We start from the raw sequence: 25,102 nt of genomic DNA, 5'->3' as shown, positions 1-25,102 counted from the left end.
ATGCATTTAATTTGGGGATCTACCTTTTGAGGACATATATATATATGGGACCGGTTTCGCAATTCCACTTCTAAATCTGTTCTTTTATCTGATAATGACGTTTGTTCTTTTTTTAAAATATTTTAACGTATTAAGACAACTAGGTAAATTTTAATATGGACTACTTCATCAAATGGTTCATGGTGGACCAATCATGAATAATATTATAACGAATACGAATTTTATAAAATCCACCGTTGGATTGAAATTTTATATCATATAGATCATCCATAGAAAAATTTAGAAAATTTGAAAATCATTTGATATGTTATTGAAACACATCAAGATTAACGGTTTATTAAATAATCCTTTGTTTTTCAATCAATTTCTCTCCTTACAAAATCCACACCTGAGAAGAATATTTAGTTTTTCAATCAATTTACATTATTGTCATTTTCAAATTGTTCTTTTATTTTCTTATGAATATTTTTTAGTTAGGGCATTTTGGTACTTTGCAAAAATAAGAAACACTTTTTTCCTCTCTGATTCTTCTACTTTCTCTTATAGTTATATCAATCAACACATCAAATCTACTCGATCTTTTACCTATTTCTCTCTTTTTATATTCTTTCTTGCATATCTCTCTCTTCTCATTTTCTTTGGTCCTCTCTCTTCTCATTTTCTTCTCCTACATGTATTAATAATAATAATTTAGGGACTATTCAGTATGTTCTTATAATTCACGGACCAATTTAAAGAGAAATTGATTTATAAACAAAATGATGATGAATTTATTCGCATATCTTTTGTTTAACTTATTCATCAGATCTTATCATCTTACTCTTTCATTCAAATTTGCATATTACACTATCTTTTGTTTAACTTCTCAGGTTTCAAATAATGTATTGTTTTAAATAATTAAATGGATCTTGATCACAACGAGAGAATTAATATATGCAGTTGCAGGCAGCCGCAGAGGATATCTTTAGTTTACAAAAAAAAATTTAAATATAAAATTTTAGTGTGTGTTTAAATACACTTCATTTGTAGTTATGACCGTATAATATATAAGTATTTCTGTTCATTTCATGGTTACTTCACTACTTGAGCCCATGATCTAATCTGATTGCTCCGGTTACATGAGTTATAGATTTTTCTTTGAGAATTAATATATGCAAAAATAAATTCTCTTCTGTTAAGAAGTCTCACATCAGTTGCGATATGTCATGACTAAGTGTTTATAAACTAGAGACAATTCTCACTTTACAAGCCGGTTTTGTAAGTGTAGAATTTCGTCAATTGAGTAATAAAAGATATCGATCCTCAGGGATTGCGTGATTCTATCAAAGTCATTGTGTCTATGAACATACTAAAATTAAAACACATTTTGGGGGTTTGTTTGAGTAATTGGTTTTGTAAGAAAATGTTTAGAATTCAAATGATAAAAGAGTGAGGTTGGATCGTCGACGAGTCTCTAAACAATAGTAATCGCATGCAATCAATCGTGTCATAATGAACCACTCAAGTGTCACAACTAGATCAACAATATGATGAATCTCAATCTCTTGATAAATCCACCCTATCATTTACCAATACTTCTCCAATCTCTTGGATGGAAGCTACCGGTAACGGGGTAATCAAAAAGCGTGTTGATCTTATGTTACACTCTATGTTTCAATCTCTCGATCGAAAACACTCAAGTGCACAATGAATTCATGTCGGATTTTAACTCATATTCTCATACATAATCAAAATCTAAAATCATTGCAAAGTTGATCAGAATTTGTAAAGCATTAAGAACAGAAATTCATTGAATAACACTATAAAGAGAGATTCATTACAGACTCAATAGATTACATGGATTACAATAGTCTAGTTCTTAGTCATGATCCAACCTCTATGAGGGTCTAGCCTCTCATGGTAAAGTAGCTTAATCCTAGCTCCAACTCCAAAGGATGAACTCTTATGATGTTGTATGCTTCAAATCTAGCCACCCTTAACCTCTGGAACATTGGATCAGACTCCAATTCGTGCACAAGAACTCTTCAAATCAAGATCAGACTGTCAATTTTCGAACCCTTTTCCAGAAAATGGCTTTTCAATATATACAGATTGCAACCACGCCGCGCGTCAGATTTATCACGCCGCGCGTGGTTGCTTCTTCCTCACTACGCCGCGCGTGATTAAGTCAGAGGAGAACTTGATCTTCATCAAAGTTATTAAGCCGCGCGTGGCTCTTCTCACGCGCGCGCGTGATGTTGACAGTGGCAACCATCTTCTGAAACAGGTAACTACGCCGCGCGTGGACAGGTCCCCACGCCGCGCGTAGTTAAAGCAGGATGGAATCTTCTCTTGGTGAGCTTTCTACGCCGCGCGTGATGCTTCACGCCCCCAGCGTAGTGTAAATGTATAAATTCCTGCATAATTTCCTGCTTTCTTGTAATCCAAGTAATCTTGCTTCTGAGTTGATTTCTCTTGGTTTATTCATTAAAAACCTCTAAAACAAGTCTAATGTTCCTTAAATAAGCATGGATATGAGAGTGTGACGATACGTCATCATCTCACATCGGTTGCGATATGGCCTGACTAAGTGTTTATAAACTAGAGGCAATTTTCACTTTACAAGCCGGTTTTTTAAGGATGAGTTAGGCTCAATACTCATTTCTAAGATCTCCTTTAAAATCCTCTCAATTTCTCTCGATTGTCATATCCGAACTCGAACCAAGCCCCACATGTGAGTTGAAAAGAGGAGAAAAACAAGTAATTGGCGAAGTGTTAGATCCTAAACTTTGAATTTAATGCAGTTACACAGTAATTGATCTGAACTGACCGATAGGAAATGAACATCGAGATTGTACACGGTGTGAAACTACTGAAATGCAGACCGTGAGTTCAAAATTGTTGAATCGCAGATAGACGACCGATATTTAATACTGTAACAAAATGTATGAATTCACTACTGCAGCGAATCCAGGTCCATTAATTCAAAAAGGAATTGATATGCCCTGCCATGGGTCCAATCCAATGCCTAACTTGTCTGCAACAAATATCAATGGCACCTACACATCCTTCTCGGGATGCCTTTATGAATTGTAAGACCCCACCCCCCACCTCGGACCAGTGGCAGACTTGACTAGTATTATTGAGGGGGCCAACAAAGCATCAAAATTTCAAATCCAAATGGGGCTGGAAGTGTAGGAGCTGTCATATGTGTTAGCTAAGTTCATAAACAACTATTCTGTGCAATAAAATATATTGTATTATTAATCGAACTCAGATTCTTTCAAATGAATCGTCATAGGGAGTTGATTAGTCATTTGAGTCAAATTACTTGGTTAATGATATTATATTTAAAAGTCATGCTAGCTTGTGTGCTAAGGGCACATAAGGGGACATGTTAACATTTTTCATGTTTAAAATTTAAAATATGAATGCATTAATTGTTAAGAAAACTAGCTGCATTTATAACTCAAATAATTGAGCATTTGTGTGCTGGTAATTTTTAAACTGAGAGAATTCTCATGCAATTATTGCTCAGTGATGCCTATCTAATTTAATTGAGTAGGAAATATAATGTTCCTGCCACACACAATTCATGTCTTACTTGCAATTTATTTGGCATGAAACATGTATAGGCTTGTTTATAAGATTGACTAAGTTTATATCACCTGCACAATGCAAGCACAACAAATAACAATCGTTTGTCAGACTTTACTTATTTACCGATCAAACATCAGATTACGAAAGTCCCCTTCTTCTCAAAACCAGAAGGTTAATACATCCAAAATGTTATTGGTTAACAGAAATGCCGCGAATTTATTTGTTTAACATGCTCCTGTCAGAATAGCTGAAAACAAAATCCTAGCTACTCTTGCTGAGATATATGATCTTATTTTTTTTTACTAAAAGAGATATATGACCTTAAGAGCAGTTTAACTCGCAAAATATTTTCTCGAGCCATGAAAAATTTAGCTGAGACAACAGTATATCTTACAGAAATTCAGAATCAGACAAAGATTAGTACAAAGCAAAACTAGACAACAAAACAAAAAAAAAAAAAGACAAAAATAGAAACATCTTGAATAATCAAAATAAATATTGACAGAAAATTTTGCTTAAGAGCATGGATGACTGAAAACAATAATTCATTTTCCAGTAATCAGTTACCAGAAAGACAATGGAAGCTCTACAAGAGAGAAAAATTAATGAGAAGCAAAGTTGTCTTCTCGTTTTTGCTTCAGCGAGTCTTTTTTAGATTTCCTTAACTGCCAAGGCGGTAAGCAACCTTTATAGTGAGAGTGCAGATACAACGAAGACATAGATACTTCCATTTGTGGCATCGAGATTGATGACCAGCAACTGAAAGCAGTTCGAAGTCTCTTTTTTTCACTATCACGCCCTTCAAAGTTGGGATCATGCTGAACTGTCGAAGTTTTAAGGGCATCGGGGAGTATACAATTGCAAAAGGAACCTATAATGAAGACAAGAAATGATAATTCAAAAGAAGTATATTTTTTTTTCTCGATAAATTCCAAAAGAAGTATCTAAACACGAAAGAGTGTATCGTATATATACCTATTCTTGCGAGACGATTGACCCATTTGGGAATAGAATTCCCTGTTAGCTTGTAACAAATATCTTCACAGAAATGGTTGCAATTTTTCACAATCAAGTGATAACTATCACCATTGTATTTTGCAGATTGGTTCTCCATGAACTCTCGAATTTGGAATGGATCTAAGCTAGTAGTTCCCATGAAAATCGACTTCCGAAACTTAAATCCAGGACACTGCCTAGGTTCAACCTCAAATACACCACTTGATGGACAGTCATGAGCTCCAAATGCATATTCTACTCCATAAACTGTCAGCATATAGTAACTTCATCTTAGAAAATATTCGCGGAGTCAAAAAAATCACAGATATAAGTAATATGCAAATGCATAGATAACCCTTTCTCTAAAAGTCAAATCGAGTATTTAGATTGAACATTGTCATTAAATGATAAAATCTATCAAAAACCACATGATGAAACATAGTTTTGTATTAAAACACAATGTTTTGGGCCTATTTGAGATAGAGCCTATGAAAACAGTTAATGACATGTCCATAAGTTGTTTTCAACTTATTACGGTATACTCTCCAAGATAGCTTATATCTTATATGAAAACAATTTGACTTTTGCTATAAGTGTTTAACTGTCGAGTGAACTGACCTTCAACCCCGGTGTGGAAAATACCAACACCAGCCCAATACATATAGCCATTAACATTGGTCAAATCATACACATTGAGATAGACAGGAGTATTCCCAGGTTTGTTTCCAGCTGATTTCACTTTAGAGAATATGCAAAAGGGTGTCACTGTTTTGTCTTTGAGACGAAGACGCACGATTGAAGGCCATCCATTTTTGAATCCTGATTTCATTTTATGAATGAATCCAGAAAGCACTCAATAGCAAATTCCTACCTGCAGATACATTAAGACAAAAAAATAGTCAGCACTTTAGATGAAATGTAGAGTAATCATGGAATGTTCATGAATGACTATGATTTTTCAATATAAAGCTTATTTCAACTTTGGAATGCAAGAAATGCAGTACTCGTTTGAGTCAATTTATGATATACGAGACTCGTTTTCTTCGAACCATACTAAGCTATACAAAATTTGACAGTAGCATCGGCTATAGAACGATACTTAGTATTGTTAGTATCATACTGGGGATGAGGATCAAACTCTTGACCTCCTTATCACTCAAACCCTCGGCTCCCTTATCTCAACTACCAAGTCAACCTTATATTTTCACATGCTGGTATTTATTTCCACTTGGCCAATGTCTCACTCCTACGGTTGTACCTCCAACTTGTGCATTTCTGATAACATTTGGGGTAGAGGCCGAGGTTGCTAATTAGGCACAATGGCCTTCTTCTTGTTATGGCCGGCAAGTCCAATCTATACACTATTTATAAACTTCCCTCTCTTACCGATTCAATCAACTAACTAAAAGCACGTAGTTTTTTTCTTTTTAGGACTCAGGTATCCGGCCCAAGGACCGACTAATCCGAGGAACATCAATCCCACTGTCCACTAGCGGAGGGCTCGTTTAAAGCCAGAGTTTTGCTCTACATGGAGTGACCCAACACAGGAAGTAGCGCCAGGAGGATTCAAACACGAGACCTTGAGAGAAGTACACTCCAAAGTCTCAAGCCTTCGCCACCCGGCCAACCAATGTGGGGTTAGTTATACCAATAAAAACAAACACAGAAATTATGACTGAATTATAAAGTGAATTGGTAAGAGCACATGGATGTCACATCTGGAATCTTAGAATACAAACAAACAAGAAGCAAAAAATTCAACTTAAAACAGTTTCATAAGATATAAAGTGAATTGGCATAAAAAAACAATTACCATGTTATACAAATTGAAACAAAATCAACTCTAATCTTACATCATTAAGCTACCAGATTCCATAGTAAAATGCTCATTTTTTTACTCTTTTAGAAAATCCTAAATCTAATTAGTCATCAAGAACTAGATTAGCAACATGAGAAGTTCAAACTACCAACCAAAAAAATTAAAAATTAAAACCAATAAAAATATAACATATTTCAAGATCTAACTTATATCTGAGCTCAACTTCATGACATGAAACTGATGTAAGAAAAAATTAGTAAAATATTATCAAAGGTAATAGATCAGATTAGAAAACAAATTAACAAAATCAACAAAATAAATAACATTAACAAGCAAATGAAGTAGTTGATGTTCCATAATGCAAAAACAACACCAAAAATCAACTTAAACTAAAAAGTTAAAATAAATAAATAAAAGGGCTTAAACAAGGTGAAAACAATTCAAGATGCATGAAAAACAGAAATACAAACAAACCTTTTAAGATTGAAGTGAAGAACAGCACTAGCAAAGTACTATGAATGAATTATTATTAGTCATAGTTGTTGTGTTTTGAAAGAGAGGAAAAGAAGAGAATGGAACAATGTGTGTGCCTGAAACTCACACATTGCTTTGTTAATAGCTGCTTGTTCTGACAAAAGAAGTGAAAGCTGGTTGTGTTTTGTAGTTATAGTTAAGAGAGCAGACATAAACTACTTTGTCTTTTTTTTTTTATGCTTAATGATGAAATGTAATCATAAATACTTCCAATTAATAAATCATTTTTTTTTGGGAAAATGAGAAAATTTTGAAAAGTTGGCCAAAAAATATTGCTTTGTCACAAAATAACTTACTTATTTTTTACAAAAATATTATCTCCCATTTTAAATATAAAAAAAGTAAACAAACAAATTTTAATATATTTAGTAGATTAGAAATATTAATTATCGTTGACTCGACACATTTTTTATATTTAAGAATTAAAAATGAGAGACTAGTTCAAAAATGATTATTTAAATTTATAATATAATACTAACTTTTATTCTTCTTCATAATTTGTACTATTTTTAATAATTAAGATATTAAATTCAACTGATTAATAAATATATTTAAGTTAAATTGTTTGAAAAATTTGAGTTCAATTACTAATGTGAATAATTTTTGACCAAATTTTATTTATTTTACGGTCAAATTTTGAAATTCTGAAATCCATTCCGGCCAAGCACAAGGTTAATACTAAATAATTGTACTCTTTAATTAAATAATAGTACATTATAAAATTACTTTAATCAAAATAATATTCTCTTTTGTTTATATATTTCATTTAATTTGTGTTAATTGGTCAGTTAGATCAATTATTTTGGTATGAATTATTGTCACACAATGACACAAACACAAAGCTTTGCAACTCAAAAAGTGAAAAGGAAAAAACTGTGAAAGAAATTCTGTCAGGACTTGACACTTTGACATTGACCGTCATCATTGCATTTTGCGTTGAATTTATTCTCTTTCTCTTTATTGATTTTTGCCTCTTTTTCTTTTTTGAAATTTGGTGTGTTTGTTCTTTATTAGCAAAAAATTGTATGGAGTATTAAATTAATCACTAATTTTCATTAATATTAATTAATAATTATTTTAGGGTAAATAGGGTTTTACCCCCTGCAAAATAAGCCAATTTTGCATTACCCCTGCAAAAAAAAACTTTGTATTACCCCCCTGCAATATGAAGATTCTCTCTTTTTACCCCCTGCTTGACAACTTGGCATATAATCTTTATTTTTTATGAGGTGGCATGCATATTTTGCATTTATTTATTTTTTATTTTTTTAAATTTGCACATGTCATTTTTATTATTAAATAAACTAAAAATTTAAAAAATAATAATAAATTCTTTTCTAATTTCCCCTTCATCCCTACCACGATAACTTTCATCATTCAACAAGAACAACAACATCAACACCACCAAGAACAACAACAACATCAACAAAATCATCAACACCACCAAGAACAACAATCCAAAAAGAACCCAATTTTTTTTCTTCCAAAAATCAATCTCGGTAAACCCAGAAACTTAATCATAAATTTCTTTTGTTCTTCTATTCTTCATCCCTTTGCAACAACCCAATTTCTTCCTAACCCAAAAACATAATTCTTCTTCCCAATTCTTCATCCCATCAATTCAATCCCTAACCCATAAATTCAAAAACCCAGTTTCTGCCTTTATAGGAAATCCGGTTCCTAGTTCCTGCCTTTGTTCTTCATCAATCATTTGTTTCGACGAATTCGGCGGAGTGATTCGGCGGATTTCTAGGTTTTATTTTAGATAAAAAGGATTCTGGGATTCTGAGTTTGTGTTAGAGAAAAAATAAATTTGGGTTTTGAGAAGAAGAATGAGAAGGAGAAAGATTTGTGTTATGTTACAGAAAAAGATTGTGAGTTTTTTTTTTTTTTTTTGCGTTAGAAACAATGGATTAACATATCTTTTTGAATTAACATATTTTATTTTTAATAATTTTTTTTTTGACACAATATTTTTTATTTTTTAAAAAACTAATTAAGTAGAATTTTTTAAATATTTGTCACCAATTTATTTAATAATAAAAATGACATGTGCAAATTAAAAAAATAAAAATGAAATAAATGTCACATATGCATGCCCAGTGGCGGATCCAGGACCCTGGCTCAGTGGGTGCAAAATTTTTCACTTTAATTTAAAATAATATATATATATATATATATATATATATATATATATATATATATATATTAAGCGGTGTAACATTACTCAAATATTACACCGGTGTAATTTGATCCCTCCCCATATAGTTACTCAAATATTTTCACTTTTATTGAATACCGTTAATCTTGATCTATCTCAAAAACATATCAAACGATTTTAGATTTTTATACAATTCAACATATATGATCTATACAATATAAGCTTTCAATCCAACGGTGGATTTTGTAAAATTTGTATTCGTTAAAGCGTTATTAAGCGGTGTAACATTACTCAAATATTACACCGGTGTAATTTGATCCCTCCCCATATATATATATATATATATAATTTCAAAAGTTTGCATTAAGATACAAGTGTTTTTTTTAATCAACCTTAAGATACAAGTTAAAAAGTTAAATATAATTTTTTTTTTTTGAAAAATATTGCATTCACTGTATTAAACGATTAAAAATGTATATTTTCAAAACAAATTACTTGTCTTTTAAGTTTGTTTTGTTTCATTTGTCCCTTAAATTTATTTTTTCATTTTTTTCTATATTTTGGTCGCTTAAGTTATGAATATCGAATACTTTGATCTTTTGAATTACAAACTTTAGATAATTTAGTCATTCCGTTAGAAATCAAAATATCTTAATATTTATATTTTAAAAGATTTAAGTGTTTCACATTTATAATTTAAAGAATAAAAATGAAAAGAAAAAATTTACTGGACCAAATTATCTAATGTATGTATTTTAAAAGATTAAAATGAAATAAAGAACATTTATAGAACCAAAGTACTCCGTAAAATATAAAATTAACTTAATGTATGAAAAATATAATTTAACCCATTAAATAATAAAATTTGCATACAATACAGTCATAGAATGCTATGCAGATTGCAGCCCTGCATGGTGCAGAGGGACTAGACAGAAGCTTAGCTTGGTGCAGGGTGCAAAGCCAACTTTTCAGGGGGTGCAAATTTAAATAAATAAGGATTATTGGTGCAATTATTAAAATTTGAGTGTGGTCAGCTGCACACCCTGGGCCCAACGTGGGTCCGCCCATGTGCATGTCACCTCATAAAAATAAAGATTTTATGCCAAGTTGTCAAGCAGGGGGTAAAAAGAGAGAATCTTCATATTGTAGGGGGTAATCCCAAGTTTTTTTTTTTGCAGGGGTGTTTACACTGATTTTTGGTAAACAACCGCTAGTTTAAATTAATTACTTGAGATATCAACTAGTAAATCTCGGAACATATTTGTGTGTTATTTTCTAGAAAAATATGAATGTTCATCATCTTTTACTTGAACATTTATTGTCTGATTTGCATTAAATGCATTAAAAACAGACTGATTCGACGAAGTCGAATGATCAAATTAAAATACAAAAAGGATTAAAGTAAATTTGCATAAACTTGTTAAATGATTTGCAAATAAAAGTTAAAAAACCTGAAGATAAATTGCAATGAAATGATAAAGTGCAAGAACTTTAAAGGACTTGAAAGATTAAATTGCATTTGAATGTAAATAGTGGTTGGAATCCATCTATGTCCGTCCCTTGAACCCGTTTGCCACCGCGGCGTGGGTGTTGCAAGACTTTCATAAAATAGGATTCAACCCCTTATTCTTATTACAAACAGATATATATAGACCTTGCAGGAAAAACTACCACTAGATCCTACGGTCTAAGTTAAAACAGAAAATAACTTCTAATAGCATAGCCTTACACTTGGCATAGTTACAAGTCAAATAAAAATAACTTTCACTTGCATGTGTTTGCCTTGCTTCACGTGTTGCTTCTTGCTTGTTGCCATATTGATAAATGCTATATATTTTGATCTTTTCAACCAAAGCCAATCAAAATAATTAACCAAACTTAATCAAAACATGATTCGACCAACATACATAAAAGTTGAGACTTGCATCTTCGACTAAAATATAGTTGGCATCTTCGATCAGTTTATTCATTTTCCAATTAAATTGGTAGAATCTACTCTAATTAATATTCACATAAACCGTCGAAATGAGTTTTTTACTTCTTTTCAAAATTTAACACCAAGATTTTCTCAATATCATAAACTTTATAATTTTGGTGTCAACAGAGGCCCCCAAAAATGTTGTTTCTCGAAGGAAGTGAGAGGAATAACATTTTTAATCATGTCATCAATTTAGTGATAACACTAAAAAGCCTTGTTTGAAAACATAGCAAAATTTTGGAGAAGATGATTTCGACTCCATATTGATTTTTTTTTTTTTTTTGAATAAACATGGTAAGACTTTACCAACTTTTTGGTCAAAAATACAATCTACATCTTAATAAAATGCTTGGTCAAAAAACATCATCATTCTTAGAATGAGATAAACAAATATGAAAATTCGACCAATTTTACAGCATCTCTCGAACCGTGTTTGACCAAATATCAATTATCTTTTTTTTTTACTAATGATAAGATAGACAAAATTTTGATCACTTTACCAATCTTAAAAACAACTTCCATCTTAGCATCATGCATGGCAAAGTATTTCATCAAAATTTAAATTGAACCTTCTAGATATTGACTTAGTATAGCATACTTATCTTTCATAACGATTTTCTTCCATGAACTTGCTTCAAAACTCACTCTATCATTTATTTATAGTTTGGCCTTGATGAGAGGAGTATCCTTGGAAACACTATAGCCGTTGATGCTGATATGCCTTTTAACGGCCTGCCAACTTTTGGAGGTTCATTTTTATCAAAGTTCCAATGTTCTCAAATACCACATCCAGTGAGTTAACGTGTAACCAACCAAATTTGGTTCATGACATCAAGTAAATACAAATTGCTAAGATATTGGCTTCTAAAAAATTATGGTTTCAAAAACCATTTTCACGACGGTTTCAAAACCATTTCTCAAAGCCACAATTTGATTTGCAATTTGTCCAAAAATTATCAATATTTTCAAAATAATTGTTAACCATAGAGATTAAATCACCATGAACAATCATTAGAGGCCACTCAAAGACTAAAACTTTTCGGTTTTCAATCTTTGTAAAACTTTTCAAAAAGAAAATAACACACAAAACAGTCCCACTGGGCGTGCCAATTTGTTTACACTGATTTTTGGTAAACAACCGCTAGTTTAAATTAATTACTTGAGAGATCAACTAGTAAATCTCGGAACATATTTGTGTGTTATTTTCTAGAAAAATATGAATGTTCATCATCTTTTACTTGAACATTTATTGTCTGATTTGCATTAAATGCATTAAAAACAGACTGATTCGACGAAGTCGAATGATCAAATTAAAATACAAAAAGGATTAAAGTAAATTTGCATAAACTTGTTAAATGATTTGCAAATAAAAGTTAAAAAACCTGAAGATAAATTGCAATGAAATGATAAAGTGCAAGAACTTTAAAGGACTTGAAAGATTAAATTGCATTTGAATGTAAATAGTGGTTGGAATCCATCTATGTCCGTCCCTTGAACCCGTTTGCCACCGCGGCGTGGGTGTTGCAAGACTTTCATAAAATAGGATTCAACCCCTTATTCTTATTACAAATAGATATATATAGACCTTGCAGGAAAAACTACCACTAGATCCTACGGTCTAAGTTAAAACAGAAAATAACTTCTAATAGCATAGCCTTACACTTGGCATAGTTACAAGTCAAATAAAAATAACTTCCACTTGCATGTGTTTGCCTTGCTTCACGTGTTGCTTCTTGCTTGTTGCCATATTGATAAATGCTATATATTTTGATCTTTTCAACCAAAGCCAATCAAAATAATTAACCAAACTTAATCAAAACATGATTCGACCAACATACATAAAAGTTGAGACTTGCATCTTCGACTAAAATATAGTTGGCATCTTCGATCAGTTTATTCATTTTCCAATTAAATTGGTAGAATCTACTCTAATTAATATTCACATAAACCGTCGAAATGAGTTTTTTACTTCTTTTCAAAATTTAACACCAAGATTTTCTCAATATCATAAACTTTATAATTTTGGTGTCAACAAGGGGGTAATGCAAAATTGACTTATTTTGCAGGGAGGTAAAACCCTATTTACCCATTATTTTATTTTGATTTTATCCTCGAATTAATACAGTAATACAAATATACTCCAAGACTCAATTATAGATTTATAATATTTTTTTTGAAAAATTATATATTTATAATAACAATAATTGTTCTCATAAAAAAGTAATTAATAATAACAATAATTGACATGTAAGAGTTGATTGATAAACATAATTCTTGAAAGCAGATTCTTTGCAATACATTTCTTCTCGGTAGAATCTAAACCACATTTCTTTTATATGTAATCTCAATTTTAAAAATATATGAATGACATGGATTGTACATTGGAGATGATCCTTTATCATAATTTCTCACATGCATGTGCTTTTGTCCAAGAGGTATGAGGATTAGTGATAACAACTTGTCTTTTGCAATTTTAAGGGACATATTTTAAATTTTATTTAGACATTTATAAAATGATTATTTATTTTTCTAAAATCATATAAGTTTAAAATGATTATTTAAAGTTAGTTTTTGAGAGTACAAATCTTTTCCAACTTGTCCTCTCAAAAACTAGTTTGCGCTCCATTACCAATCTTTTTGATAGCTTGTTGGGAGAACCAGTTAGAATTGAGATTCTTACCAATCGAACATATTGTTTAAGAAGATTGGGCAATTATTGACTATTGAGTGGGAAATCAAAATTTGGAATTCAAATCATGAAGCTAATTTTTGTGTTGATGCTTGTTGTGAGTTCAAACTATTGTTTATCACCAACAAGAAAAAAGCTTGGAGAAAATAACAATGACTACCAAACTAGACATCTCAAACAAATAATCTAGCGATCTATGTGTAAAACAAGTTCACAATCAAATCAAAGGACAAAATAAAAAGAGTAGAGGAATAAACACACCAAAATTATTTATCCGGCTCGATTTAAAATTGATCTACTTTTGTAGGAGAGAAATGTTCTGAGGTCTACTATCATTGAATCTTTACAAAAGATACAGAAGAGTTAAAAGAAATTAGTTTCAAGAGAAAGGATTATCTATGCATTTGGGATCTCAATTTTGTTATGATTTATTTTTCAGTTATCGCAAACAACTCTTATTTCGATTTATCCCATCAGATATTTTAGACAAGATTTTTAATAGTCGATCATTGAACAATCTTTTTTATTTTTAAGTTTTGGTGTCCCAAACTTATTATTGCACTCTATATTTGCCTTTAAAAAAGAGAAAAATAAATTAAAAGTACAAAAGTCATATAGTATTTTATTTTATGGGCAGATTTTTTTTTCTAAAATAAAAAATAATTTTTTTATTTAATTTTGATTGTTTTCCAAAATTGGGGGGATTTTTACACACGTGCGTATTTTTCTTAGAAATACACACGTTCGTTCTTAATAATTCATCTTTTTAGTTGGTTCAAAAAATAATACTAGTACATCTTTTAGTCTTTTTGCCTTTTTTAAAATAAAATAATAAAGAAACCAACCTATTTTAAAACCAACATAACACTCAACCCGATTCATATTTTCCCTAGAAGAATGAAATTGATCGAGTACTAAGAACCCTAGAGATAAATCCAACACTCATTGTGACGATGTTACTACCACACTTCTTCGATGTTCTTATTTGATTTTTAGGATTACGTCTTAATCTACACTGTGTTCTGCTTTGTGTCGTTCTATTTGCAATTTGTCTAGTGTCTCCAATCTCATCTCAATTTAAAGATAAATTTGCAAATTTTAATCCCCGTTGTATACCTTTTTCGCTAATATTGTAAAAGAATGTTAAATTTCCCTTTTGTGCTTTGTGACGAAGATATTTATTGCGCCGACAAGCTTGCCTCTATTAGTCTCAACTGTCGTAGCTTTCATTTGGCGATCTTAATAGAAACATGTTAGGTCTTTTTTAATATAGATTTTGCTATATGATATTGTTCGGTTGTGTTTTGTATACGTATGTTTCTCCCGTATTTCGATTTATCCCATCCGATTTTTTAGACAAGATTTTTAATGTGCGGATTATTGAACAATGCCTTTTTTTATTTTTGTTTTGGTCTAGTCCCAAACTTGTTTTTTTTTTTTTTGACTTGTTATTGCATTCTATATTTTCCTTTATAAAAGAGAAAAAAAATTAAAAAAAAAATTAAAAGAAAAAAGTACAAATACGATTTTTATTTTATTTTGTGGGCAAAGTCAGAGTATTGGTTTGACAACGTTTCAATTTTTTTCTAACATGGAATATTTTTATTGCGGAAGATGAGTATAATTTTTTTTCTTTATTACGAAAAAAGATTTGAATCAAATTAATTAATAGGATCCAAATTTATCGAGATATAATATCACGGGATCACAATCTCCTACAAACTACACATCAAACAAACAAAAACGCGAACCGTTAACAAAAATCCAACCGTTCATATCCCCACTTCATCAAAAATCAATATCCATCCAACGATCATAATTCACTACAACAAAGCATTCGATTGTATATAATTAAAACTCCAATGCTGCTAACATAATAAAATTGAATCAAGTTGAAGAGATAAATAAAACAGTGTTTGGGTTTACACAAACTTGTCTTTCGCGCCACAAGGATTTCTCTTCTCTTCTCCACAAACTCGTTAATTTCACTTTTTTGCTTCTCCTTCACTTTCACTTCTGGTAATTTTCTCTTCTCAAGTTTTTTCTTTTCTTTTCAATTGCTATTTTCTTTAATATTTTATAGTTATTATTAGTTTTTGGTTTTCTTTAGTATTTAGCGATTCAAACTCGATTGTTGTTATGTTTTTCCCTTTTCTTTGGTTAAGTTGAGTTTGATTCATGAAATAAACAATTATTAGTTAGATTTTATTTATTTTTATCGAACAATTTGTTAGTCTGACTTTAATTGACTCTCAATTGAACTCTGAATTACCGGAACTGCTTGACTTTTATCTGAGAACCGGAGAGTTAAGACTTGTTTTGGTTTATGATATATTTTAGGTTTCCTTGTTGATGGTGGATTTGTTTAATATGGTTTATTTTACATTGTGTTTGATTGGAGGAAGATGAAGGAGTGGGTAGTGAAGAGATTGTTTTAAATATGTCTATTTAATTTTGATTGTTTTCCAAAATTGGGGGATTATTAATGATTGAAATATTTTTACATCAAAAATTAAATTAGCACTTTCTCTACATTAATATCTCTGTCTTTTCCTTGTCAATCAAGCAAGAAAAGGGTCATTTTTGCTTTTCTCCACTCAATCAAATTCTCATTAAGTCCTTCTCTTTGCTGCATTAAAATTAAAATCACTCCCCTGTAACCAAGACATTGGACTCAAGTGGTTAATGAGTCCCCCCTAAGACGTATCGTTCGGGAGAACTCGAGTTCGATTTCTTTCTGGTGGGAACAATTCTTTGTCGGACTTTACTTACCTCGCGGCCGAACTCTGGATTATCAGGGCCCCTTCCTCTAGGAACTAGAGAGTTAATACCCAACAAAAAAAAAGAATACTCCCCTCTTCCCCTTTTCTATCCACTCTTTGGACCAAACAAACCCTAAGCTTTATGACTGTCACTACTAATGTTGTTAAATAGAGGCTATAGCGGCATTGGAACAAATCTCTATTGTTCCACGATACGCTATTTAGTACAGAATATTGTCAAATCTCTATTGTTCCGCGATCAGCGATTGATAACGACTCTTAGTATTAAATTGAAGGAAATAAGATTGGGGGGCCAGCTTTTTCAATTTTGTGTTGATTGAATAGAAATATATCACTTTTATTTATTTAGGTACATATTTATAATCTCCCTGTTTCTTCAAACTTTGAACCTATCAAACCTGATAAACTTTCTGGAATGTATGGTGAAGTAATTAATGAACTTCTAATGCGACTATCGAGATAGTTTACCAAATTTTCTATGACATTTCCTTTCTGTAGAAATCATTTTAAGACTAGAGGATTGTTCTTTGACATTATGTTTTTGTTTTGATAAGGAACTATTTATTAGGAAGCTACTGGACTCGCAAGTTTCTCGAGCCTGATGGGGAAAAAAGAAGAATCAAATCATCCATTTGGCAGACCTTACAATTTTATGGTGCCTCAAGATGTCAGTAAATCATGTTATGGCCATCTAACTCATTTTTATCTATATGCAGTCTGCTTATAGTTAGATCTGATATGCTCTACTTTATTTTGATTTTTCTTTCTAACAGCAAACTCCAAACAACCCTATGCTACCACATTGGACAACAAGTATGCAGGTATAAAACATTTTCTACTCTGAACCAATTTGTGATGGTATCTTGGTCATGTAACTTGCGTCTCGTACGTAGAGAAAAAACTGACTCTTTTATCTTCTTTTAAATTTTCAACAGTCTTATTACAATTTGGGGTCTACTCCGACTCCCATTTTTAATCCATTTCCTGCTGGTCCTTACTTGTACCATCAGTACATGTGGCCAAATCAGGTAACGATATATGCATATTACTGCACTGTATATCAGCTTCCTTTTTAGACTATGAGAAAGGGACAAGTCACCACCTTTATTTTCAAATTCTTTGTTGTTAGGTTCAGGCAAACAATGCACTACTTCATGATGCTTTACATGATCCCGCGAGGCTCTCCAATAAACCTCACATTGCTGAGGTGAGCCTAAACCTTTTAAAAAATATATTCATAGCAACTACTTGTGGATGGATTCAATGATGTTTATTCATCTTAGAGAAACTTCCATAATGAATTGTGTATGAGTTTGTATATTCATATACAAATGTTTATGCATTTTGGTCAGGATGCTGCACTGGCCTTTTCAGAAGTGGTACAAAGGAATTTTGGCGAAAGAAACCCAAACTTCAACAAACTTTCTAGAAACTTACAACCCTTAAGATTAACAAGTGGGGTATCAAGAGAATGTGAAAACCAATCTTTAGCACCAAAAAATGACAGGGATGGAGCCTCAACGAGGTACATTTTGTTCTCTCGTTTTTTTAAATTTTTTATGACAGGGTATATTTTGTTCTTGTTTCTGGTAAACATGTTGATAATAATTTTCCATGCCTGAATAAAAAACTATATGTGTGCAGTGCAGCAAGTGGAAGCAAGAAATCATCAGATGAAAACCAAGATGACACTGACAAAGTATGTCGATCGATTAAATTTTCATATAAATATGTTGTTGATGAATGTAATATGTGTTCTCCCACTGTTATGTTTAGAAGTTAGAACACTTAAGAGAGTAGTAGTTTATTAAGGGTTTAAAATGCATCGATTTATTCCTCAGTGCAGCTCATATGCTTAAAATCTTCGAGAAAAGCCTAATTATATCTTTTCTGTGGCAGGATTTTCCTTTAAGTAAGAAGCAGAAACCTGACTTGATTACTGGGGATGGTAAGATTATGGCTTTATCTTTTGATTATGGGAAGAATGTGAAAATTCATGTTTAATGATCTAAAAAGTGACTACTACCAAAATTGTATTGCAGTTCATGGACTAACAGTCTTGCATCTTGTTTATTTGTAGAAAATCCATCTGGGCTGACTCAGAATTTGGAGACAGTCGTCAAGGAATCTGATGCTGATGTTGATGGTGATGGTGATGGTGATGCTGACACTCAACTAAAATTTACGGTACTATAAAGTTTTATGGGTTTTTGTTGCATGTTTGAAAAGGTTTTATTTGTGGATTAGCTAAAATATAAGAACAATCAATTTTTTAATGAGATAACTTGTAAAATCTCTTTTGAATCATTATGATAAATATACACATGTTTGATGTAGTTGGCTTTTGGACTTTTGTATCTTAAGTTTTACAGCATTTATTGCAAATAATAAGCTGCACATTCAATTTTGAAATATAGTAAGAAAGCAACCTAAAGAAAGAAAAGATGACATTGACTAGCTCCTCCTTTATATATCTTAAATTGTATCCACTATCCAGTAAATCCTTAAAGGTACATCCTCTCTACATAGGCCATTTATAATTAACTAGGAAGAAAAGAACACGGGCTTATAGAATAATGTAATGTTGATTATAACACAAGTGATTTAACATCTTTAGCACATTCCCTCACTTTAACATGTTCCCTCATATAAACATATAAACATGTTATAGGCGCTCTTAGAAATTGGAATTAACTCAACCTCATAAGCTCGGCTCATAAGGTGAGGAATGTCCAAGCTTTTAAAGCACTTATTAGACACTTATGTAGTCAATGTGGGACTTGGATCTTTTCCAATAGGTTGAAACACCGCCTCGTGTTAGAACATAATTTTTTAGAATTATAAAGAATTGACACAAAAACGTAGACACCGGCAATAATTTGAGAAAATAGAAGGGATTGGATGTAACAACACATGTTAATTTCATAGAGTCTTGGACACTGAAAAATTCCAAACACTTGGAGACACCTTCAGTCTAAAGTGTCAGTGTAGCATAGATTTAGAAAAACGGGGGTGACAAAAATAAAACTCAATACTACATGGTGAGATTTTATATCAAGAGCCGATTCTCCTAAAAGCTTAAGTTATCATGTAACGTTACACAAATGCGGTGCCCCATCGACACGTTGTATGTATTGAGATTTAAATTGTTGATTTTCCATTTTGTTAGATACGATTAGTTTTGTCGGATACCATAGATAGTTCAACACCATCTATGGAGTCCCATAAAAAAATCTATATATGATCGACGTCTTGCCAAATAGGCAATAGTTATAATATGTTTTCTTGGTGTCAACTGATCTGGTAAGAAATTAAATTTGCAACTTGTCTAAACTTTTTCTTTTGTTTTAGTATGCTTTTTTTTCTTTCTACACTTCATTCTAGTCATTATAAATGCTACCACAATTTTACAATCCAGCATTCTAGCTAGATATGTGTGGTGAATACATTTCAGAAAGCAAATCCCTTCTTAAGTATGCTAAGTTTAATTCTTAACTATCTGCACAATGTCTAGTATTTCCTATTTAGCCACATTTCTTTTGACAGGAAGGCGATGATATAAGAAAAGAAAGAAAAAGACAGTCAAACAGGGAATCAGCCAAGAGATCAAGGATGAGGAAACAGGTACATACTAGACCATGACTGGTGTGCAATGCAGCAGGTTTTTGTGGTTCTGTAAAAAATAATTATCCTCATAATTACAGAAAATATTGAAATGCGTATGAATTCGACAATGGTTGAATGTGATTATAAATGTAAAAAAAGTTGCTGGTTCATATCCATTTTTCCATCTCATCTTTCAGTCCCATTTTTTTTTCTTTTCAAGTCCTTATTCTAATCTTATTTAATAAATTATTAAATGTTATAATTGAGATAACATAACAATCAGTTTAGTTAACATTGTCCTATTTTATTTTTCAACTTGACATTTTATCACTTTCTTGTTTCTGTTTTCCTTTGCTTTTTCCTATGACCTTATGTCCTAAGCATGCATTCAAATGTCAGTGACAAATACAAAATGAACCACATGCCTACCCAAGATACTTGGACTAATTTAGAATTTTACAAGCACTTAAAACACATGACATATATAACTCTGCCAGCTAAGCTACACTTTAGACACTAGACAGTAAAGATAGATATTCTGGTACTGATTGAGAGCTAGATTGCAAAATATCAAAGAAACAATGGTTTTAACTTGGTTGGTTATGCTACATGGCCGGCTAATTTGATCAAAAGGATACATGAGGTCTTAGTTTGCTTCATTGATGACCAGTCTCACAGACATGCTTATATTAATAATCTGAATTTTTCAAAAACGTAAGCTTTAAAGTCTCCTTATTATGAACTTATGGTGCATTCTCAATAACCTTTCCCTTTATTTGGAACATGATTGTAGCTACCTGAATATGATTATACATGGTAGGAATTTATGACATCGATTTATCCATGGAATTGAACCCACCTAGTGGAATGGAAAAAGAACATACTTTTGTTGTTATGAACTTATGATTGTTGTATAATCCTAGAATCTTCACTTGCCAAACAGTATCTTTGATTACCATTGTGGAAGTTTCAAATTTTACTTGGGCTTCTCGTTGACTTTTCTTGCATCTATTGTGAATTTGTCATGGTTTTCTCCTCCTCGTCGAAACATATAAACCTTTATGATTTTCTTGAACTTTGTATTTCATTTGATGTTCTCATTATTTGTGCCTTGGCAGCAAGAATGTGAAGAGCTATGTAAAAAGATAGACACTCTTAAGGATGAAAATTCAGTCCTAACACAAAGGCTCGTTGCACTTTCTGAGGAATGTATGGAGCTTACCAATGAAAATGATTCCATTCAGGTCCATCATTTTAACCCCCCTTCTCAGTTGTTCAATTTTATATCATTCATTCAACTAAGGTACTTGTTTGGTTTGAGAAAATATTTTCTATTTTCACTTATTTAATTACAAAATTGTCTTCTTGTTTCCTAATATTTGTATGATGAAACAACTGAACAAACTAAAAACAAGGAGATCATTTTGTAATTAAAAAAGGAAGAAATGAAAACAGTAGTTAGGAGGTCAGGTGGAGTCCAAAATTGAAGATGGATCCCTTCAATTGGAAAAGAGGAACCCGAAGTGGGCTTAACACCTTATATTATCTCAACATATTAAGGAACTTTTTTTTTTGACGAATCAAAATATTAAGGAACTTAATGAGTAGAATTTACATGGTTACCACCATAGAACCAACTCTTGGCAAATGCTCTAATGTAGGTTTTGCATAAGCTTTAGCACCAACCAATGTATTTAAGTTCTTGATCCAACCAAACCATTGGCTTTGATGCAACTAATGAATAGGTATAAACTCCAATTGCTGTCATGATGCGATAAGGACTTGTCTTTTATTAGAAATAAATAGGTATAAACTCCAATTTTAAAGATAGAACACTGCAGAACTTTGAGGGTATGCACCTCCCTTTACCCGATGGCTTCTTCTATCCTTTCTTAAATGACAAGATATTCTCTCCCTCTCAACCCTTGTTATCTGTAGACATCATGACCCATCTGTCTAACAATTTCCAATTAACTAACTAATCGGGTCAAGTACTAACAACGCAACAATAACAACCGAAACCTTATCTTACTAGGCGGGGTGTATTGTCAATACACCCCAAAAAATATTCACTTTGTCCTCAAAGTCAACAAAAAATATAAACCGAAACACAGTCCCTTTAGGGTTCCATTGTCTACTTTCCTAACTTCAGCAGTGTCAAATGAGAAACTCTTTAGATCCTTTTGCTGCCAACTCCCCGCAAAAGTCCTCATCCAGTCATCCCTATTATCAAAAGACAAACTTGTAATCTCCGCTTTAATGTCTCAGAATTTGTGATACACTACAACCCAATTCGAAAATAATAAGCAGCAACACACGACAGATGTATATACCCTCTTTACCCCGTGTTAGTATTGAAGAAGTATTGCTAGAGAAGATGCCGTGACATGACAATCTTCTGGTACATTGTAACAAATGCAGGACTTATACAGAAAAGGAACTTCTACAAGAAACAAGAGAATGGACTAGGAACTATTACTAATTCCTGCCTACATTTTGTTATATTCCTCATTCTCATTCCTTCCATACAAAATCACACATTATGTGTTAAGGGTCTTCTTACATGCACCTCTCCTCAACTTCCTATTTCCACGCCCATTTGATGTAACTAATTTTGCTACCTCCACTTCGCCTCTACGAATTATTTGTTTAGCTAAGCAATTTTTCTTTTCTCTCTAATAGTATCATAATGATTTGCATATCCTGTAACTGACCTTGAGCACGATACCCATCACCCCTAAATGTTGTGAAATAGCTCATATACAAGTTGACGGGGCCTGATTTTCTTATGAGTAGGAATCAAACTTGGTACCCCGGAGTTTACAACACTCACACACACTGTGCACTAACAAAAAATTAAGCATATCTCTCCTTCCTATTATTTATAACCAAGTACTAATTAGCTACTAGTGCAACTAATTATCCAATGAAGTTACCTAACATGAAGGTAGCCAAGTTCATTATCTTATATGACAATTATTTATTCAAAGTTTTTGATGTTGGTTTATAAAGAAGTTAATTCTCAGTATTGTGTTGTGTTTCTCAATGCTCTCTTTTCCATGATTGCTGCTAATTTGAGTGAGATTTGGTGATGGAACAGGAAGAGCTAATTACGAAGTATGGACGCGAATCAATTGAAGATCTATTGGACCTCATGAAGCCTCCTGCTTGACATTGTTTCTGGAGGACTCCCAAAAAACAGTTTAAGATAGGACCCAACTTATGTTTTTCTTTTCGGATAACAAAATTTAAGATGAGGGGATGGTTTCTTAGTAATAGTTAGAGAATACCTTATGGCTCAAGAAATACTTAGAAAGAGATTTACATTTACATCTTCTAAGGATACCGGTGAAGCTCGAACCCGGAACCATCGAGTCCAAGACCTGTATCTTTATTCTAAGCAAACCCTTGGTGTTATTTGGGCTGCACTTGAGTTTTGACCCTGCTTTAATCAATATTCCGTATTAGACATTAGATAGAATGAGATATATTTGTAAATCAACTTTAAAATAATCTTTTATTAGTAAAAATAAATTTTGAGATTTTAAAATTTTAAGGTTTAGGAGATATATTTTAATTACCCTTATTTTATTTTGCAACAAAGTACACGTGATATTTTGGGCATGTTTGTTACAACTTAAAAAGAATATTTAGTGTGTGTCAAAAAAAAATTAATGTATTTCATTTTTTTACAACTTTTTTTAAGTTTTATTTTTGAAAAAAATATTTCAAATTCAAATAAAAATTTGGTTTGAATTGGTTTGATTCATTGTCAGTACTAATTGCGAGATGCTTGTGCAATTAATATTTTTTTTTAAAAATTAAAAAATTGAATATTATATAAATTAATCACTATTGATTCTCCTTCATCCTCGTACGTTAAATATCATTCTTTGAGTCATGTTGTTGCTGCTATTAGTGGGAATTCTTAGTTTTGTTGTGGCTGTAGTTTTTGTTTTGTACATTTTTAGTCCTTGAACGTTTCTTGTGCTTTTGGATATCTGTTAATAATATATTCTGTCGATTCACAAAAAAAAAAAAAAAACTTTGAGTCATGTATCTTAATCATCAAGAACACCACCAACTAGATGCACACACCCCAACATATTTCTCTCAATCTTCATGCATTAAATATGAATTTTTGAATCATATATTACTCAACAAGAGCATCCCCTATATATCTTCTTTATTCTTCATATATTACATATATGAATTTTGTAGTGATATGTCACATGAGAATAAATATTATATATATTTTTTGACTAAGTGTGAATATATATTAAATAAATATTATATATATTAATATTTTTTTGAATATATATATATATATATATATATATATATATATATATATATATATATCCGAGTTTCTTATATAATAACGTAAATATTTATAGGACCAAACTTATGTACAGTTCCATATACACAGTTCTTACTGTGCTAGATACATGGGGGAAGTTATTTTTATTTAAAAACAATTTTCTTTTTCTTTTTTTAATTAAAAAATATAAATAACTACTTTTTTGTGAGAGGAACAGCAAAAACTGCATCTAAAGAAATGCATATAAGTTTTGTCCATATTTATAACATTCCATTATTATCAGTTACCCACTTTGAATTTAATGAGAAATGTCATCAATTAATTATTTATTTGGTCTTTTGTTTGTCTTCATATAATTTTTTTTTATTATTTTCTTTTTGTACACATGTGTAAACATAAAAACCACTTACCAGTATTGATGTTCATTTTTTTTTGGTAGATGAAAGAGTTTTATTTTTTTTGGTAGATGAAAGAGACTGGTATTGGTGTTCATATCTAAACTAAATCAAATTAATTCTATAAACCGATTAAAAAACCAAAAAACCACACAATAGATCATTGTCAATCTATAATATTAATTTTAATATATTATATTTTACATTAAATCAATTGTTTTACCGTGTCTTTACAATATTA

General features: G+C 31.5%; 2 protein-coding genes across 3 annotated transcripts; one reads left to right on the top strand and one right to left on the bottom strand.

Moving 5' to 3' along the window:
- Nucleotides 1–4,035: 4,035 nt before the first annotated feature.
- On the bottom strand, nt 4,036–7,113 carry LOC123902655 (deSI-like protein At4g17486). 2 transcript variants are annotated; one of them, XM_045952437.1, is made up of 4 exons: nt 6,869–7,113; nt 5,194–5,446; nt 4,555–4,842; nt 4,036–4,450 (listed from the first exon to the last, which is right to left on the bottom strand). In XM_045952437.1, the coding sequence occupies exons 2-4, from the start codon at nt 5,402–5,404 to the stop codon at nt 4,182–4,184; spliced, it is 768 nt and encodes a 255-aa protein (XP_045808393.1). In that variant the 5' UTR covers nt 5,405–5,446; nt 6,869–7,113; the 3' UTR covers nt 4,036–4,181. The 2 variants fall into 2 exon arrangements, with proteins under 2 accessions (XP_045808393.1, XP_045808392.1); XM_045952436.1 differs by lacking the exon at nt 6,869–7,113 and adding an exon at nt 5,696–6,222.
- Nucleotides 7,114–15,626: 8,513 nt separating this feature from the next.
- Nucleotides 15,627–23,903, top strand: LOC123923537 (G-box-binding factor 1-like). The gene is made up of 12 exons (XM_045976231.1): nt 15,627–15,775; nt 17,094–17,206; nt 17,313–17,360; nt 17,475–17,567; nt 17,669–17,746; nt 17,892–18,064; nt 18,184–18,238; nt 18,439–18,487; nt 18,620–18,726; nt 20,086–20,163; nt 21,264–21,389; nt 23,246–23,903. The coding sequence occupies exons 2-12, from the start codon at nt 17,141–17,143 to the stop codon at nt 23,315–23,317; spliced, it is 945 nt and encodes a 314-aa protein (XP_045832187.1). The 5' UTR covers nt 15,627–15,775; nt 17,094–17,140; the 3' UTR covers nt 23,318–23,903.
- The last annotated feature ends 1,199 nt before the right edge of the window (nt 23,904–25,102 follow it).

The sequence above is a fragment of the Trifolium pratense genome, linkage group LG1 (assembly GCF_020283565.1).
Source record: "Trifolium pratense cultivar HEN17-A07 linkage group LG1, ARS_RC_1.1, whole genome shotgun sequence".
NCBI lineage: Eukaryota > Viridiplantae > Streptophyta > Magnoliopsida > Fabales > Fabaceae > Trifolium > Trifolium pratense.
The sequence above is the reverse complement of the archived record's forward strand: the minus strand, read 5'-3'. Positions and strand labels throughout refer to the sequence as shown.

What these genes read in the sequence shown, in the direction of transcription:
- LOC123923537 (XM_045976231.1), top strand. Translation starts at nt 17,141, where the DNA reads ATGGGGAAAAAAGAAGAATCAAATCATCCATTTGGCAGACCTTACAAT. An exon ending in ATAAACCTCACATTGCTGAG is followed by an intron (nt 17,747 to 17,891) that starts GTGAGCCTAAAC and finishes CATTTTGGTCAG; the next exon opens with GATGCTGCACTGGCCTTTTC. An exon ending in ACCAAGATGACACTGACAAA is followed by an intron (nt 18,239 to 18,438) that starts GTATGTCGATCG and finishes TTTCTGTGGCAG; the next exon opens with GATTTTCCTTTAAGTAAGAA.
- LOC123902655 (XM_045952437.1), bottom strand. Translation starts at nt 5,404, where the DNA reads ATGAAATCAGGATTCAAAAATGGATGGCCTTCAATCGTGCGTCTTCGT. An exon ending in TTTCCACACCGGGGTTGAAG is followed by an intron (nt 4,843 to 5,193) that starts GTCAGTTCACTC and finishes ATATGCTGACAG; the next exon opens with TTTATGGAGTAGAATATGCA. An exon ending in CAATCGTCTCGCAAGAATAG is followed by an intron (nt 4,451 to 4,554) that starts GTATATATACGA and finishes TCTTCATTATAG; the next exon opens with GTTCCTTTTGCAATTGTATA.